The following is a 14,580-nucleotide window of genomic DNA, read 5'->3' as shown; positions in this document are numbered from 1 at the left end:
GTTGTAATATCTGTGATTTATCGCCCCTCGAAAAAAATGGGATGTTTAACACAAATTATAGCTGTAAAATGTATATTTAATATATTTTATTTCATCACAGTGGACTGCTCGCCCTGATGGTTGGGGAAGGCACAATATGCACTTATCTTCACAGATAGGGAAAAGATTACTCCCCAAAAAAAAAATCCAGAGAAGCTGATAGAGTAGACAATATTATTGTTAAACTATAAATCGAAACAGAAAAACAATGTTAATAATCTAACAAAGCCTACACAGTATGATATGTCTTGAGTAGGAGTTGCAGCATTGCAGTCAGTTTACACATTTGAGTCAGACCAGTTCAGTTATACAAATATATTCAACATGTATGCACTTCGAAATACACGATAAAATATCTGGACCAACATTATGCACTTTAAACAACATTATTAACATAAAATGACAATAGACTTTGTATCTTTGGTTTGAAATGACAAATTTATGATTACTTGAAAAGTTTAGACAGTAGTTATAGGCACATTGATCAGTGGGATAACTTTAAACCACATTATGCGGAAAAGGGAGTTCGCCAGTAATTCTTTTGGGGGGAAAAATGTTATGCATAGAAAAGCATGTAAATTGACTGTAAAGTGACTTCATTTTGAATCATATCAATTTATACAATATATATTACGTATATTTATTTCACAGAATAAAATCTCTACATCAAAGTCCTGTTTAGGTATGAAAGCAATTAGTAGTGCTATAAATCTAAACCATATATTAGCAAAAATAAGAAAACATCTTGAATTATATTTAAGGCAATTTGGTCAGGGCTATTTGCTTGACTTCGCCACTTGTTTCTGCGCGTCCGCTCTGTCCTGGAACTTGTAGTCCTCCAGGATGGCCTGCGCCGTTTGCTTGCCCGTCCGCTTCGCCACCGCTTTGATGCCCAGGTTGTCGATGTTGAAGGCGGCGACGCCCACGTTGATGGCCGAGTTGACGGCGTTATCTGTGGCCTGGCCGGCCGCCGCGCCGTACCTTTTGATGGGGGTAAGGTGGGGGGGGTAGGGGGGTGTGGCGTTGGGGGCGAAAAGGCAAGACACAGGGAAGAATTAATATGCAAAGATGCCATGCTGAGAGTGATTGGGGAATTGGGAAGAAATATTGTGACATCATGCAGGATTGTTTCCATTACACCTTTGAAGAGTGCATCAACCCAGAAGACCTACCACGAGGTGACTTTTGAATGTGATCAGTTTGCCGTGGGCCCTGATCACAGTCGTCATGGTAATGAAAGCTGGACTTGGCAATGGCCCTGCATTAATTAGAAGGGGTGAGGCGAGCAGGGCCTCATCTGACCGCCCCATCAAAACCGGCTCATTTCAGCCAGGGTTTTAAAAAGAGTGGAATGTGAGACGTAATTGTTGGTCCTTGGCGTATTTTTTTTCAAAAGCATGTCACAGACTGAACCGTGTCAAAGTGTGAAAAAAAAAAAAAAGTATCACATGACTTGTAAGCCTGTTTAAATGTACCACTAGCACCTTCCAGCAGTGATAAATTGCCTTTATTGAGCAGACGTGTCTGCTCTATTAATATGGGGATGAAAATGTGCCTAAATTAGCAGCAAAGAGAAAATGAATTAAGGAAAAACGTCACATTTTGTCATGTCCTCCTATGTGTATCGCACAAATATACCAATGAAAAATAACTCAAAAACTTGACTTTTGATAAATTAACTCATTCACTGCCATTGACAGTTATAGAGGTCAAAAATTCATTTGAACTATTTATTGGTGTAACATATTTTTCCATTTTTGTTAACAAGAGTATGAAAACCCAGATTTTTTTTTGTACATTTAGAACAGATATAACATTTGTGATTAATCGTGAGTTAACTAGTGAAGTCATGCGATTAATTACGATTACACATTTTTATTGCCTGATGCCCCTAATTTTTAATAATCTTTTCTTTTTTTATATATATATTTTTTAATTTGTAATGATCTTTTTGTTTTTATAAGGAAAGGATTATTAAAAATTAGGGGCGTCAGGCGATTACAATTTTTAATTGTAATTAATCGCATGACTTTACTAGTTAACTCACAATTAATCACAGATTTTATATCTCTTCTAATACTATAAAAAAATCTAGGTTTTCATACTCTTGTTAACAAAAGTGGGGAAAAATGTTAAACTAATAGAAATAGTTCAAATGGTCAATGGCAGTGAATGAGTTAAGATCATTTAAGGCAATTGATCTCTTTTCACAAAAGTATGTACTGATTTTAGCCATCATTGCGGAAATGAAATTTGACAAGGAAGACAGAAGAATGTTAAAGAAGCACTGATATTCCACAAAGAGGCAAAGAGTGATTTGAAATTGCGTCGACAAGCTGGAGTCATGCTTGTCGTTAGTGCAAAGCGGTAATTAAATATCTGCGTTTTTGATGCTGAAAACCATCACTTGTTGCCGTTAGGTGGGTCAAAGTGGTTTTGAAGACCCCTAAATCTGCAAAGCAAATTGAAGACGGTGGAAAAAATGGTGAGCGCCACACACAAACACACAAATAGAAGCAAGCATGATGGGACAAGATTGAAAGGAAGTGACCCACTTGTGTTTCACTGTGGTGACCGTCTCCGATGCCACGCTTGTCGTGATGTTCTTGGCCGCCACTTCCAAACCTGTCCACATGGTGGCGAATCCTGGCCAACAAACATAAAACCAAAATCGACTCACGAGCACTCCCTCTATGCAATATAGTTTACGGTTTGCCATTTTGTAGCAATGATACGCTATCCTCCAGTTCATCTTGAAAATGAATGAACAGATACTCCTTTTAAAACAACATAACAAATGTGATTACAATGTGTTTCATTGTTCAATATTTATTATGGAAGGTGAGCAATCGGTGAATGATTCCCAACACAACCACTGTCTATGGAGCAGATGGCAACAGCCCCCTCTGCTGGCTCAAGTAGGAAGTTTGCTGAACGCCTCTCTGTTGGTAGGTAGCATCCAGTCAGCTTTATATATATATATATATATATATATATATATATATATATATCAGAAACAAAAAGTGACATAGTAACTGCACCGCTAAGTCCATCGCTACATACACTGTAGCGCTATTGCAAACGAAAGTGCATTGAATTATTGATAACAGCATTTATATTCACACTCATATGCATGCATAAACTATGATAAAACGAAACGTATGGCATTCCTGCTCCATAATTCAACGTGGATGGCAGTGAGTTGCATTTCCATACTGCTCGGTGAAGGCGGACATGTTTTGCTCGCAAGTATGTTTAGCAAAAATACTTTTCCTTTAAACATAAAGAAAATTAGTTATTATTAGGGGTGTCAGGCGATGAATTTTTTAAAAATTGGAACTAATCGCATGACTTCAATAGTTAACTCACAATTAATCGCAAATTTTATATTTGTTCTAAATGTACAACAAAGTGTACAATAAGTTTTCATACTCATGTTAACATAAAAGTAGAAACAAATTGTTAAACTAACATGGCTGCATTTTTTGTCACTGATACAGTAATTTCATAATTCATAAAATAGAGATAAAATTAAAAAGATGTACTGAACTGTTAAAAAAAACAAGTGTGATATTGATTTGTGTTGAGGCCATTTCCCTGCCACTAGATGGCATAATTGCATTTGTAAGACATTGGTGACAGCTCAGTGCATTTTCTTCTGAAATTCTGCACATTTTTTAAATCGTAAAATACAACTTGACCCCAGTCTCCACAAATATATGCATTATTATTAAACGTAATACTGCTAAATGTTGACGTGGTGTCTGTTGCGTTGCAACTGTAATTCTCCCAGTACAGGTTTTCCATGTAAAAAAAAATTGTGGCGTTAAAGGAAAGGAACTTGAACGAACGCACTCATTTTTACACCCCTAGTTATTATGCATCCAAACAATTAGTTAACCGTTTTTAATGACAAAGAAATATTTTTAACCTTATTATTTAAAGTCATTAACTTATTCATATAGAAAAAGCCTATAAGGCAGCACAGTTATTTTTCGTAATAAATTTAGTAAGTTAATAAAGTTTTTTTTTTGTAACGACTTTTGCTTTGTGGGAATTCACCTATTTAATTCACCTCACCTAAAAGTGAGGTATCTCCCTTGGATACCTGCAAAGGTGAGTTTTGTGATGCAACACGACATTTCTAATTTGCCGTTTCATCTGCGTCAAAGCAAAGCGAGTTGCAGAAGTCCGGCCACTTGTGAAAACTTGCCAGGACCCCCCCCCCCCCCCCCCCCGCATCGTGTGGCATTTCAGTAGTGTTTGGTCACATGGTTTGATGTGCGGCGGCCCGAAAACGACGACGTGTGGGTACGACGCTACCTTGCACTCCGCTAGCGGCCACCACCATGGCCCCGTCGATGTTGGAACGGCCGTCTTTGTCTTTGCGCATTGACTCGGGAATGAGCTTGCCTCCGTGCTTCTTGACGTGCGGCGCCAGCTCCCGACCCACACAGCCGGCTACGACGCACACGCCGTCCACTGCAGTGACACGCGAGTCAGTCAAAAAAGACAAGAAAAAAAAAAAAGAAAAGATGACAGCAAAAGACGCGTATGCGTATAATACGCTCACCTAGAAACTGGCTGACTTTGACAGCGCCGCCGGTGGCCTGCTTGGCGACGTGGAGGCCTTTGGTGACGGTGGGGCTGACTTGCGCCGGCTTGTCCTCCGGCGTCATGTGCTCTCGCAGTTTGGACGCCCCCATGTGGATGGCCTTGCCCGTCAACTCGGCTCCTTTGACCAGACCCCAGCTCAGCCAGGATGCGCCTGATTGATAAGTTTTTAAAAAAAAAACATGAAGCACATGCAGGTCCATTTGCAAATTGGAAAGAAGATGTTGGAATTTAAGATGGTAGTTTAAATTAAAACCACAAATGGAAACTAAACTTTCTTTGATGCTTTGCTGCATTAACTATAATTTGTCTTTCTTTCAACATTATACTAAACAAAATATATTAATAACATAAATTATAGTTTATAAAGATCTTTTTGTTCCGCCTGTTTATTGCTATCAAGAAAATGTTGACGGTGGTCTTCCTCTTCTTCTACCACCTCATTTTGAGCCAGGAAAAACCCTGCACAGTATTAAAATTGCGCCTCTAAAATGACTTAAAAAAAAAAGAATAATTTTGGTAAATAAATAAAAAAATTCCCCAATGAAACAATATTTTTTGTATAATTTTTTTTATATAGAATATTTAGAATATATTAAGTTTAAATGAATAAATAAATGTTAACATTCTTCTGGCAATTCTTCTTAGCAAGTCACAATGTCCCATCGCTGGTGGGCTAAAACAAACCCGTAGGCTACTCATGTTGTCCTTAGGGCTACCGAGTACCTGATGGCACTTTAAAAAAAAAAATTTTTTAAGGACAATGCGCATTATTTACAGCAAAAAGGCATCTGTGTTTGCGGCATCTCATCTTGCTCCCTCCCTCAGTTAGAGAGGAGAGAAAAACAACAATTCATTGGAGGCAATTCACTTCAAAGAGGTGCCTCGTTTACTCAACTCTGCAAGCAACGAATCATATTGTGCCCTATTAGCGGTTATTGAAACCATGACGTTTTAAAAGCACGGTAAAGCGTCTATCGGCCCATGCCTATTTACAAAGCTGACGCAATCGTCGCCATCTAGAAAGAGGCGAGTGCTTGCTCTGTCCTGGCCGGGGGGGTCGACGGCTCCCCTCTTTGGTGGAGGTTTTCATGCATGCCAGATCCACCACGCCAGCATCTATCAAAATTCAAACACAATCTGCTTCTTCCTCTGGTTGTTGAATCGGTGGAAGCTGATGTCTGTGGATCTCACTCTGCTTCATCTAGCCTTCCTTCCTTTCCTCAGTCTCTCCTTTGATCTCCCTAATTTGTTGGAATTTAGATGTTTCTGGGGTTGGTGAAAGACTCTGGTTGGTAACTCGGGGTAGTAGATAATGTCTGGTCGGTGCCGGATTTCACTTTATTTTCTTTGATCCTTCCTCAGGTCTCCTGACAACCTCATGACTCTAGCTGGATTCTGAAGTATTCGGTTTAGGGGAACAGTGTGGGATATTTAATAGGTTTTAGGTGAACTAATAAGTACACACTCACACGCACGCACACACAAAAAAAAAAAAAAAAAAAAAAAGCAACGATAATGACATGTCAAATCGGTAAAATTAACGAATGAACAATACTGAGCTCTTAAAAAAGAAAAAAGAGGCGAGTTACCGCAATAACCTCACCTGTCAGGATCCCGCTGGCCACCTTCTCGCTCCATTCGGGCAGATTCTTGCCATCCTCTGCCGCCGCGGTTGCCTCGTCGGCCGCCACCTCGGCCGGCTCCTCCGCGGCCGTCGCGATGGACACTTTGTTGCCGAGATTCACATGCTCGACGGTCTCATCTGCGTCCTGATGAAACAAACACATGGCACGGCTAAAACCTTAAGACGTTCGTCTGCTTGTAACGCTGCCCCAAATAATAGCTCCGTTTCATGACGACGGGCAACTTGTTACAAGGCTGCAATTGTTTACAAATAAAACAGCTTCTCTTTGTGCTGAAAGCTGCAAATCCCCCAATTAAGCAAAGAGAAAAGTGCCTACTTGCTGACGCCGGATCAGTTCCATCGGCAAGAAGCCTCACATCAAAAATGACCTTGAGCGGCAGCCGAGGCTCTCGGCTCGGTCCAACAGCGGCTGATAAGAGCATTAGCGCCGTTTTAATGCTCCAATCCCGACAATGCTGAGGCAGAGCGAGCAAGGCTGGCTCACAACTCAAAACAAACTGTCAAAAAGTGTGCTGAGGGACACTGCAGAGGTCACACGATTTTCTAATTCATTTTTTTTTTTTTAAAGGAGTTTTTCTTAATAGTAATAACATCAAAATATGCCACTATAGCTCACAAGCCCCCGGGTACTAAATGTCACATTTTTGGCTTTTTGCTTTTTAATAACCAAATATAAAGCATATGGAAAAACAAAAATCACTGAGTGAGTTTAAACTGCACCCAATTGTCCAAAACATGTTGAAGTTCAAAATGGCACCGTCCAAAATTTCGAAATAAGTAAAAATGTCCACATTTTGGCCCATTGACTCCCATTCTAAATCATAATTTTTCATGTTTTTTGATGCACCGTACAGTGTACACCTAATGTGTTAAAGTGCTTCCTATGTCCCCATTCTTATACCAAAACAAGTAAGCACGGTTGGGATCGAGAGCTCAGGCCTGTGGACAATATTGCTTTTATTGTCCATGAACGGCATCAAAACAAATAACTAACTAAAAAAAACATTCAGAAATGACTTAGACATCACACTTCCAATAGTGAGCCAAATTTGGGCTCATTTTACTTGTGTGTCGTGAAACAAAAAAAAAAAAAAAGAGTTTACGTTACGAAGAGTCGAGTACCTGCACTCTGAGGTCCGTCATCTGAGCCAGCAGATCCCGGAACAGCTCTCGGTCGGTGGCGGGCAGCTCTGACGATAGGACCACGCCCACGAAGTGTCCCGGCGCCGGCGCCATCATGTCAGGGAACATGAAGACGCCGGTGTTGCACAACATGACCGGCGAGTTTGCCGACATGAGCGGGTACAGCCAGTCGCACACCTGCCAAGAGACAATCAAGAGACAATCGATTAATGGAGTGGTGGGAAGCAACAATGTACAAATTCTTCATTACTTTACTGTACTAAATGTTTTCCTGACAACCTTGTACTTTTTTGTTTAAAAACAAATCTTTCTGCTACTTCTAGTGGCAAAAAACGTGTTACTTTTTTCACCGTCTGCAAATGATTTCATGGGGTAAAAAAAAAGGTATATTGAGAGAGGTCAAGAGGTCAATTCGATCACAGCTGATTGATGGCTTGATTGAAAATTTGGGGACATCCATTCATCCATCCATTTTCTTAACCGCTTAGTCCTCACAAGGGTCGCGTTAAGATAATAATAAAATAGAATAAAAAAATATATATATACTAAAAAGTGCATCTAAGTAAGTAAATGAACATTAAGAGTACTAAAAAAAAAAAGATATAAGATGTAGAAACACTATAATAAATAAATGTAACAAATAACGGCAAGCTATAACAATAAAACAGAATAGAGTAAAATAAATGACAGTTAACAAGTAAAAAAGTATAAGGGGCTAAAAATAAAATGTTATATAGGTTAAATGACAATAAAAGAATAAAATATACAGATTAAAAAAACAAAATAAAAAATAAATAAGCAGAAAATAAAAATAAGTCGTAATCAATTAAAAGCTAAATTTAAAAAGTGGGTCGAGTCTACCTTTATTACCATTGGCTAATTAAGCATTGTTAAGTCAGTTCACAACAATAGCACACCTGGAGGAACTTGCTTTGATCCATAAAAGTCTGAGCCAATACCAAGAAACATTTTTTAAATGTTTTTCTTTTCAGCATAAACACTATGCAAGCTTATAAAAGAGGGAAAATATTTTGTGTGCGGAGAGATTTATTGCCACATGTCTACGATTACACACAACTTTCAGTCATGTGACTCTCCACTGTGATGTTACCCGCTGCCTCGCCAGGGGCAAACTCCCCCTTGAAAAGACTTGTATCGGCCTCCTGACGAGAAACCACCGTGGTTTACTCAATAGCTGCGTAGCATTACAGTACAAATTGATTTATGTTCAAATCTGATCCTTTAGTGACTTAATTACATCATAGTCAGCTCACATGACTCGTGAACACAAGACACGAACCCACCCCCGACCTTCCCCTAGTCCACGCTCCAAAGAAATGGATGTAAACGTGATCATATTTGATCCTCCCCAACATCATAATTACCTGTAAAAACGCTGGCGGTCTATCAGGGCAATCATTGGTGAACTTGACCAGCCGCAGGTAGCCCGGGTACGAAGGGGCGCTCACGTGCCCTTCAGGGCTCACAAAAAAGATCTGCACCCCTTGCGGGATGCACAGTAACTCTTCTCCATCCTCACCCATGCTCTGCGGGGATGACGCCGTGCTGGACGTCCGACTGTAGAATTCGTCACCCACCAGCGACAGCTCGCCCGACTCGGTACCGTACGAGATGGAGAGGTGTCCGTCGGCCGCTTGGGGAGAGTACGCCGGCGGCTGGTCCCCAAGAGCCACGCCGCTGCATACAGGCGTACCTCCGGGGGGGCCTCTCACTTGATTATCTTCAGCAGGGAGTTGCGGATAGATGGCGTGTGCAGTGGCAGTGGCGGTCTCCAGCACGACAAGGCGCGTGGTGATGTTGTCCAGGGTCTCCTGCATCTTTTGCTGCATCTCGCGGGCCGACTCCCAGGAGCTTCCCACGCACTCGCACCCATGCGAGGGCACGCTGATGGCCCTGAGGAGGTGCTTCCGCCCCTTCCTGTAAAGCTCCAGGGCCTGATGCTTGTCTCGGGCTTCATCTGCCGTCAGAGCCTTGTTGATGCACTCAAAGGCCCTCTTGTAGCCATCTTTGATTACCTCAAGTCTGGCCTGGTCGAATGCATCTTCTTTCTCCTTCTCCATGTCCTCTGAAATAAGACACTTATTAAATAATTGGGTTAGGACACAGACACCAACATTTGCTATGTTAAAATTAGCTATGACGCAAGGGATATTTAGTAGTCTGGTGTAAAAAAAAAAAATAATTGTAGTGCATGCAGTACAACTAGCAAACAAGAGTTGTTGTTTTTTTTTTACCAGTTTGCGGAACATTTTTATTGACAATGACTTATCCAGCCCAAACTTTTCAAACTATTTGCCTCACATTCGCTTCTATGCACAAGTGCACGTCGACAGTTCTATAAAAATATCAAAGACAAACCATTCGTCCGCGCCATTTATTAAGAACGTTTCACTGCGTAGGATTAGCTGACAGTTTTGTTTTCAGCTAGTTAGCGTTAGCTCCCCGTTAGGTCGTAACGGTAGTAACTCACCTCCCAACGTAGCAGCCGGTTAGCTAACACCGCGGCTAACGTTTCAACGTGTAATTATATACGCCTGGACGAATGTCACTTCCCAGGGGTTCGGGTGAATATATTTGGACCCTGACGCAACAGCAACTCAATCAAAAGTCGTTGTGACGCAATTTAACTGTGGATGTGGAGCGACACCGGTGTCCGCTTTGAGATTATATTTTATTGTAAAGGTTTCGTTCAGACCGGAAATGTCAAAACAGTGGCAGAATACTTTGATTTATTTCACTTTCATTTCTTGCTTTTGGTTCCGCTCTTAAATCACTCCTAGAGGATTTCATTTCAATAATGTAGAGACGCGACGTCAATGTAAATGTTGGTCTGGTAAAGTCAAGGAAAAAATAATAATAACGTGCACTCATTTTAATTTGAAATTTTCTAACCAGAAGTCTACACTCGCTTGGTGACAATACAAATCAATGCCGTTTCCTGGCTCTCACCACGAGATGGCAATGAATGAACATTCTCTTGATTGTAAACGTTATATAATTGCGTTAATTGAATGTTTCTTTGCGGAATTATTCGATCATTGCAGGCAGCAATTGTCAATTCTCAAGTCAAGCTGTGTAGAAAGGGGGGAAACCGGAAACGCTGACAATGCGCGAACGAAATTGCCCTTTGTTTCGTCAAGGGGAGACAATAACGCACATTCTAATGTCACAAATGTGAGTGTTTACTGTTCCAAATGGCGAGAAAATCACTTTTGTTTTTGTTTTTTAATAATTATTCTTCATGTGACTTTCGGTTTCAGGCGAAAGAGCCGAGCAAACTCAAGTTTGTACGTTACCCTGCTACCTGGCCTTGAAACCACCACTTCCTGTAGTAGAAAACGTCTCTGGTAAGTTCTGGATTTTGAATAAATGAACACATACTTATTTTTATTTTCTGCTGACAAAATATTGTACAAACTCCTTACTTCTGTTGTGTAAGTAAAATGAATATTTGTTGAAGTTACCACATACAAGGTGAGTAATAGCCTTGTAAGCCTGCAGGGGGCGTCAAATCCCTGCTCAAATGAATGTGGAATTAAAGAGAAATGTATTGTCTGCTTGGTTTTCTTTCCCCTTGAAGAAAACCTATTTATTACCCTTGTATATTTCTAGAATTATGCATGGAAGCTATTAAGTATCCGTACAAATACCATGATGTTATTTATGATCAGCATTATGTTGGGCGAATCCCAGTAGTAAAAAACAGTCTTTCTAATTAAGAGCGGTTGGTCCATAAGTCTTTTATTATCATTTATTTGCCTTTCAGTTTTTTTGTTTTTGTTTTTTACTAATGCCAAGTCACAATGGAAAACCTTTCTCTTCCTTGCGGCAATGTTTTATATTTTGTTATTCAATGCACATTGCATGCTAGAGTTTGAACTCTCCTGTTACTGTCGGTCAAATAGATTTTATTTCGGTATCTTTAAATGTAATAATATATATCGACGCGGCAATCAAAATTTTAGGAGGGTGACGATATATATACTTATATAAAAGTTAACCCATGTTTAGGTCATTTTTGGAGAAAGCCGCAACCATTCTCAGCAGCACATAATGTAGTATGTAAAACAAATAAAAATAAAAATCCCATTTAGTTGCTTGGAAACAAATAGTTGGCTCTCTGGAGTGCCTTACCACACACTAATTAAGAAATTAACCTAGTCAACCGTTGTGACCTGCCACATCTTAACAATATGTATGTGAGCGATCGAGCTGTTCTGAATTTTGACAATTTGTGTGTCACAGTTTGGCTAATTTATATACTGTAACGCCATTAGTTCAGGGGGTTAGGGAAGATCTGCCATTTTTTTTGTCTCAGTCAAACTACACTGTCTGAAATGCTATCGTTCCAAAACCAAAAGCGAAGCAGAGCAGCATAGACACCTGGTATGGTAACGATTTCATATTGTGAAACAAAATGCATAATATGCCTCCAAGCAGTGATTTTTAACTGATTCAGCAAACATTTTTGAGCGAGGCGCTGACGTCCGAATTGTCAGAATCAGTATCACCTTTATTGAGCAAGTATGTTAACAATGTTTCGCACCTTTCTATTGTTCATGGCCCATTTCACAGAATGTAAGAACAATACAATTTTTGTTTAAAAATAAATTAAAAAAAATCCTCTGAAAATAGGCTACATGTACCGTATGTTAAATCTTTAAACGCTGTTTCAAATTAGTTTGACATACCGCTAGCGATCAAGTCTGCTAGCCAATGGTTGAGCTGCACTGTATTTGTTTGCAGCGAGTAGACCACAAAGTACCCCCCCCCCCCACACACACACACACTACAACCATCAAAATGGGTCCAGTTGAGAATCACTGTATCAAAACACACAAGGCATTTCTCTCTGTAGTGGTGATTTACAACACCATCGCTCCGTTGTTGTTGTTTCCTGTCAAAAGCGACCGCCTGCGTGCGACCGCCGCCGCGGGCTCTTTTAAGTGAAGCCGCCTGTCCGAATTACGTGACGCGAATGTTTCGATATCGTCTGGAATGACCCGATGATGAATGAGCGATCATTGCGGTGACAAGTCGCTAATTGTGAACACATGCTCGAGTAAAGGAAGCGAATAATATGCCCAACTGCTGTTTGGTTTCATTCGTCTGTGAATGAGAGGAAAGAGACACATTTTGTTGTATTTTCTCAAAAAGTGGCCCCCCACTCAATTTTGCAAAAGATGATGAGACCTTAAATCACTGTTACTGCTCATTGGTTAGCATTTGGGGCCTCTCTGCGCGGCAGGGCAAACAAAATGTTCGGCCTCTCCAGCTCAAGTTCCTGGATTTCGAACCTAGTACGTCTCTGGCCCACGGTGCACGTACCTCACCTCTGTCCTCAAGTCAGCTGGGAAAGGCTCCAGCTCACATGCGACCCTTATGAGAACAAGTTTTAATGTACTACTTTGAAAACATGACACTGCACGTGATTGAATTTTGTAAATAATGTTCATACAGTATTCACTGAGAAATGAAGGAAAATGTACAAAGTTGTGCTTGAAAACACAGTTTAAATCAGTGAAGATACAAAACATATCCGAAGGCACGATATCGCAGTAAAAGCGGTATGGCGTTTCTGCTATTTTTAACAGTGACATCATCGTCCTCATAAATTTTTTTTCGGCTTTATGGGACAGATCGGTCAGGGGGCCGCGGGAAGATTGATGTCAGCAAAGAAGAAGAAGAAAATGAAGTTTTGAATGAAGAAGTGTCGGGATGCTGAAATCTGTTTTCAATTGAGCTTTTTCTCAAATTTCCAATTGGTGTTGAGATGTTGAAAATATAACATATATATAAGTAACTTTTTCTGTTATTTATTTTTTCAATAAATTATGTGTCGTGGAGTAATATTTCTGTACGCGCTTCAACATTTGGGCCAAAAAGGGACCGACCCACAACTCGGGTCAATTTGATCCAACTTTCTGTATTTTGTACAAAACAAGCATATTTTATCAGATGTTTTGTGTAAACAAAAAAACTAAGTTTGGTCAAATTGACGCAAATAACAGATGGTACTATTTTCTCTTTTCCCAAAAGCTTTGTGCAAATTCTGTTCTCGCTTTTTACTCAATAATTAATTAGCCCTCCCATTCATTTCTTGGACCTTGTGCCCTGTTCAGGGTTGCCCCGTTACATTCCAGCTAATGAAAGGAAATAGAGACAGACAATCCACACTGACATTACTGAGTGAACTGAAGCTGAACCCACAGGCGAGTAAACTTACACTTTCTGTGTCTTTCATTAAAAATAGCCAATGAAAAAATCACAAAAAAAAACTTTGAAGATGATGAAAATTAAATCAGAGTTAGCAATTAGCTGATGCATACACCTTTTATGATTAAAAAAACAAAAACATATCAATATTGTAATAGTGATCCTGTATCTTCTTGGCATTGAAATTTATATGAACATTTTGCAGTACCACACACACCAATGAAATATAACTAAATCCGTCAGTTTCAATTGAAGACGAAATGATGTGGTCACAAGAAGCATCATAACATGCAGTAAGCAAATAAAAATATTTGAAGTGTTAAAAGTCCCTCTGGAACTTAAAAAAAAAAAAAAAAGAAGGTAAAAGTGTCCTCTCTCACGCCCTGAAGATGCTTTCACATTTGCGTAACAAAAGCCATGCGATTTAACGGTGCTCCTGGACGCACAAAGAGCATTTTCCTATCCCGGGTCCAACTTTGTCCTCACACTTTACTCACCACATTTGCAAATGTCTTCCAGCAGCAAATTCGTGGAAGGGAAATTCTTTCACTGGTGAAACAGAACAAAATAAAGAAAAGATGCCACTAGAAATGTATGAGCCACAGTGTATCCCAACAGGGCCTCTTCAGATTATTATTATTATTTTTTTCGTGTGCGGTGAAACTAAAATTCAAAATGTCACTGATATTTGAAACCCTTCTCGCAAAAACGCATCAAAACCCTATTCCAGTATTTAAGCTCTATAGTTTGAAACCCTAACCATATTCACAAAACTCTTTTGTGAAAGCCTAATACAGTCTTTAAACCTGTCTTTCAGATTCTGTCTTAAAACTGAACTTTGAAACCATAATGCAGGTATGGAATCTAATTCAAAACCTTAACTTGAAACTCTAACCCTT

General features: G+C 39.9%; 1 protein-coding gene and 1 long non-coding RNA gene across 4 annotated transcripts in view; one reads left to right on the top strand and one right to left on the bottom strand.

The window, feature by feature from the left end:
* Positions 1-55: 55 nt before the first annotated feature.
* On the bottom strand, positions 56-10,147 carry spartb (spartin b). 2 transcript variants are annotated; one of them, XM_086081425.1, is made up of 9 exons: positions 9,936-10,147; positions 8,830-9,530; positions 7,424-7,621; positions 6,260-6,425; positions 4,613-4,807; positions 4,363-4,521; positions 2,595-2,685; positions 2,447-2,491; positions 56-1,020 (listed from the first exon to the last, which is right to left on the bottom strand). In XM_086081425.1, the coding sequence occupies exons 2-9, from the start codon at positions 9,523-9,525 to the stop codon at positions 816-818; spliced, it is 1,755 nt and encodes a 584-aa protein (XP_085937551.1). In that variant the 5' UTR covers positions 9,526-9,530; positions 9,936-10,147; the 3' UTR covers positions 56-815. The 2 variants fall into 2 exon arrangements, with proteins under 2 accessions (XP_085937551.1, XP_085937550.1); XM_086081424.1 differs by lacking the exon at positions 2,447-2,491 and having other exon boundaries at positions 9,936-10,146.
* Positions 10,148-10,410: 263 nt separating this feature from the next.
* The window catches only part of LOC147171663 (uncharacterized), a 27,255-nt gene continuing 23,085 nt past the window's right edge, over positions 10,411-14,580 (top strand). For both annotated transcript variants that reach the window (XR_015095562.1, XR_015095563.1), the window contains exons 1-2: positions 10,411-10,639; positions 10,726-10,812. This is a non-coding gene — a long non-coding RNA (uncharacterized LOC147171663). The remainder of the gene's footprint in view (positions 10,640-10,725; positions 10,813-14,580) is intronic.

The sequence above is a fragment of the Leptonotus elevatus genome, chromosome 7, assembly GCF_054856555.1.
Source record: "Leptonotus elevatus isolate MCC_2025b chromosome 7, RoL_Lele_1.0, whole genome shotgun sequence".
Classification (NCBI taxonomy): domain Eukaryota; kingdom Metazoa; phylum Chordata; class Actinopteri; order Syngnathiformes; family Syngnathidae; genus Leptonotus; species Leptonotus elevatus.
This window is presented reverse-complemented; position numbering and strand designations above follow the sequence as displayed.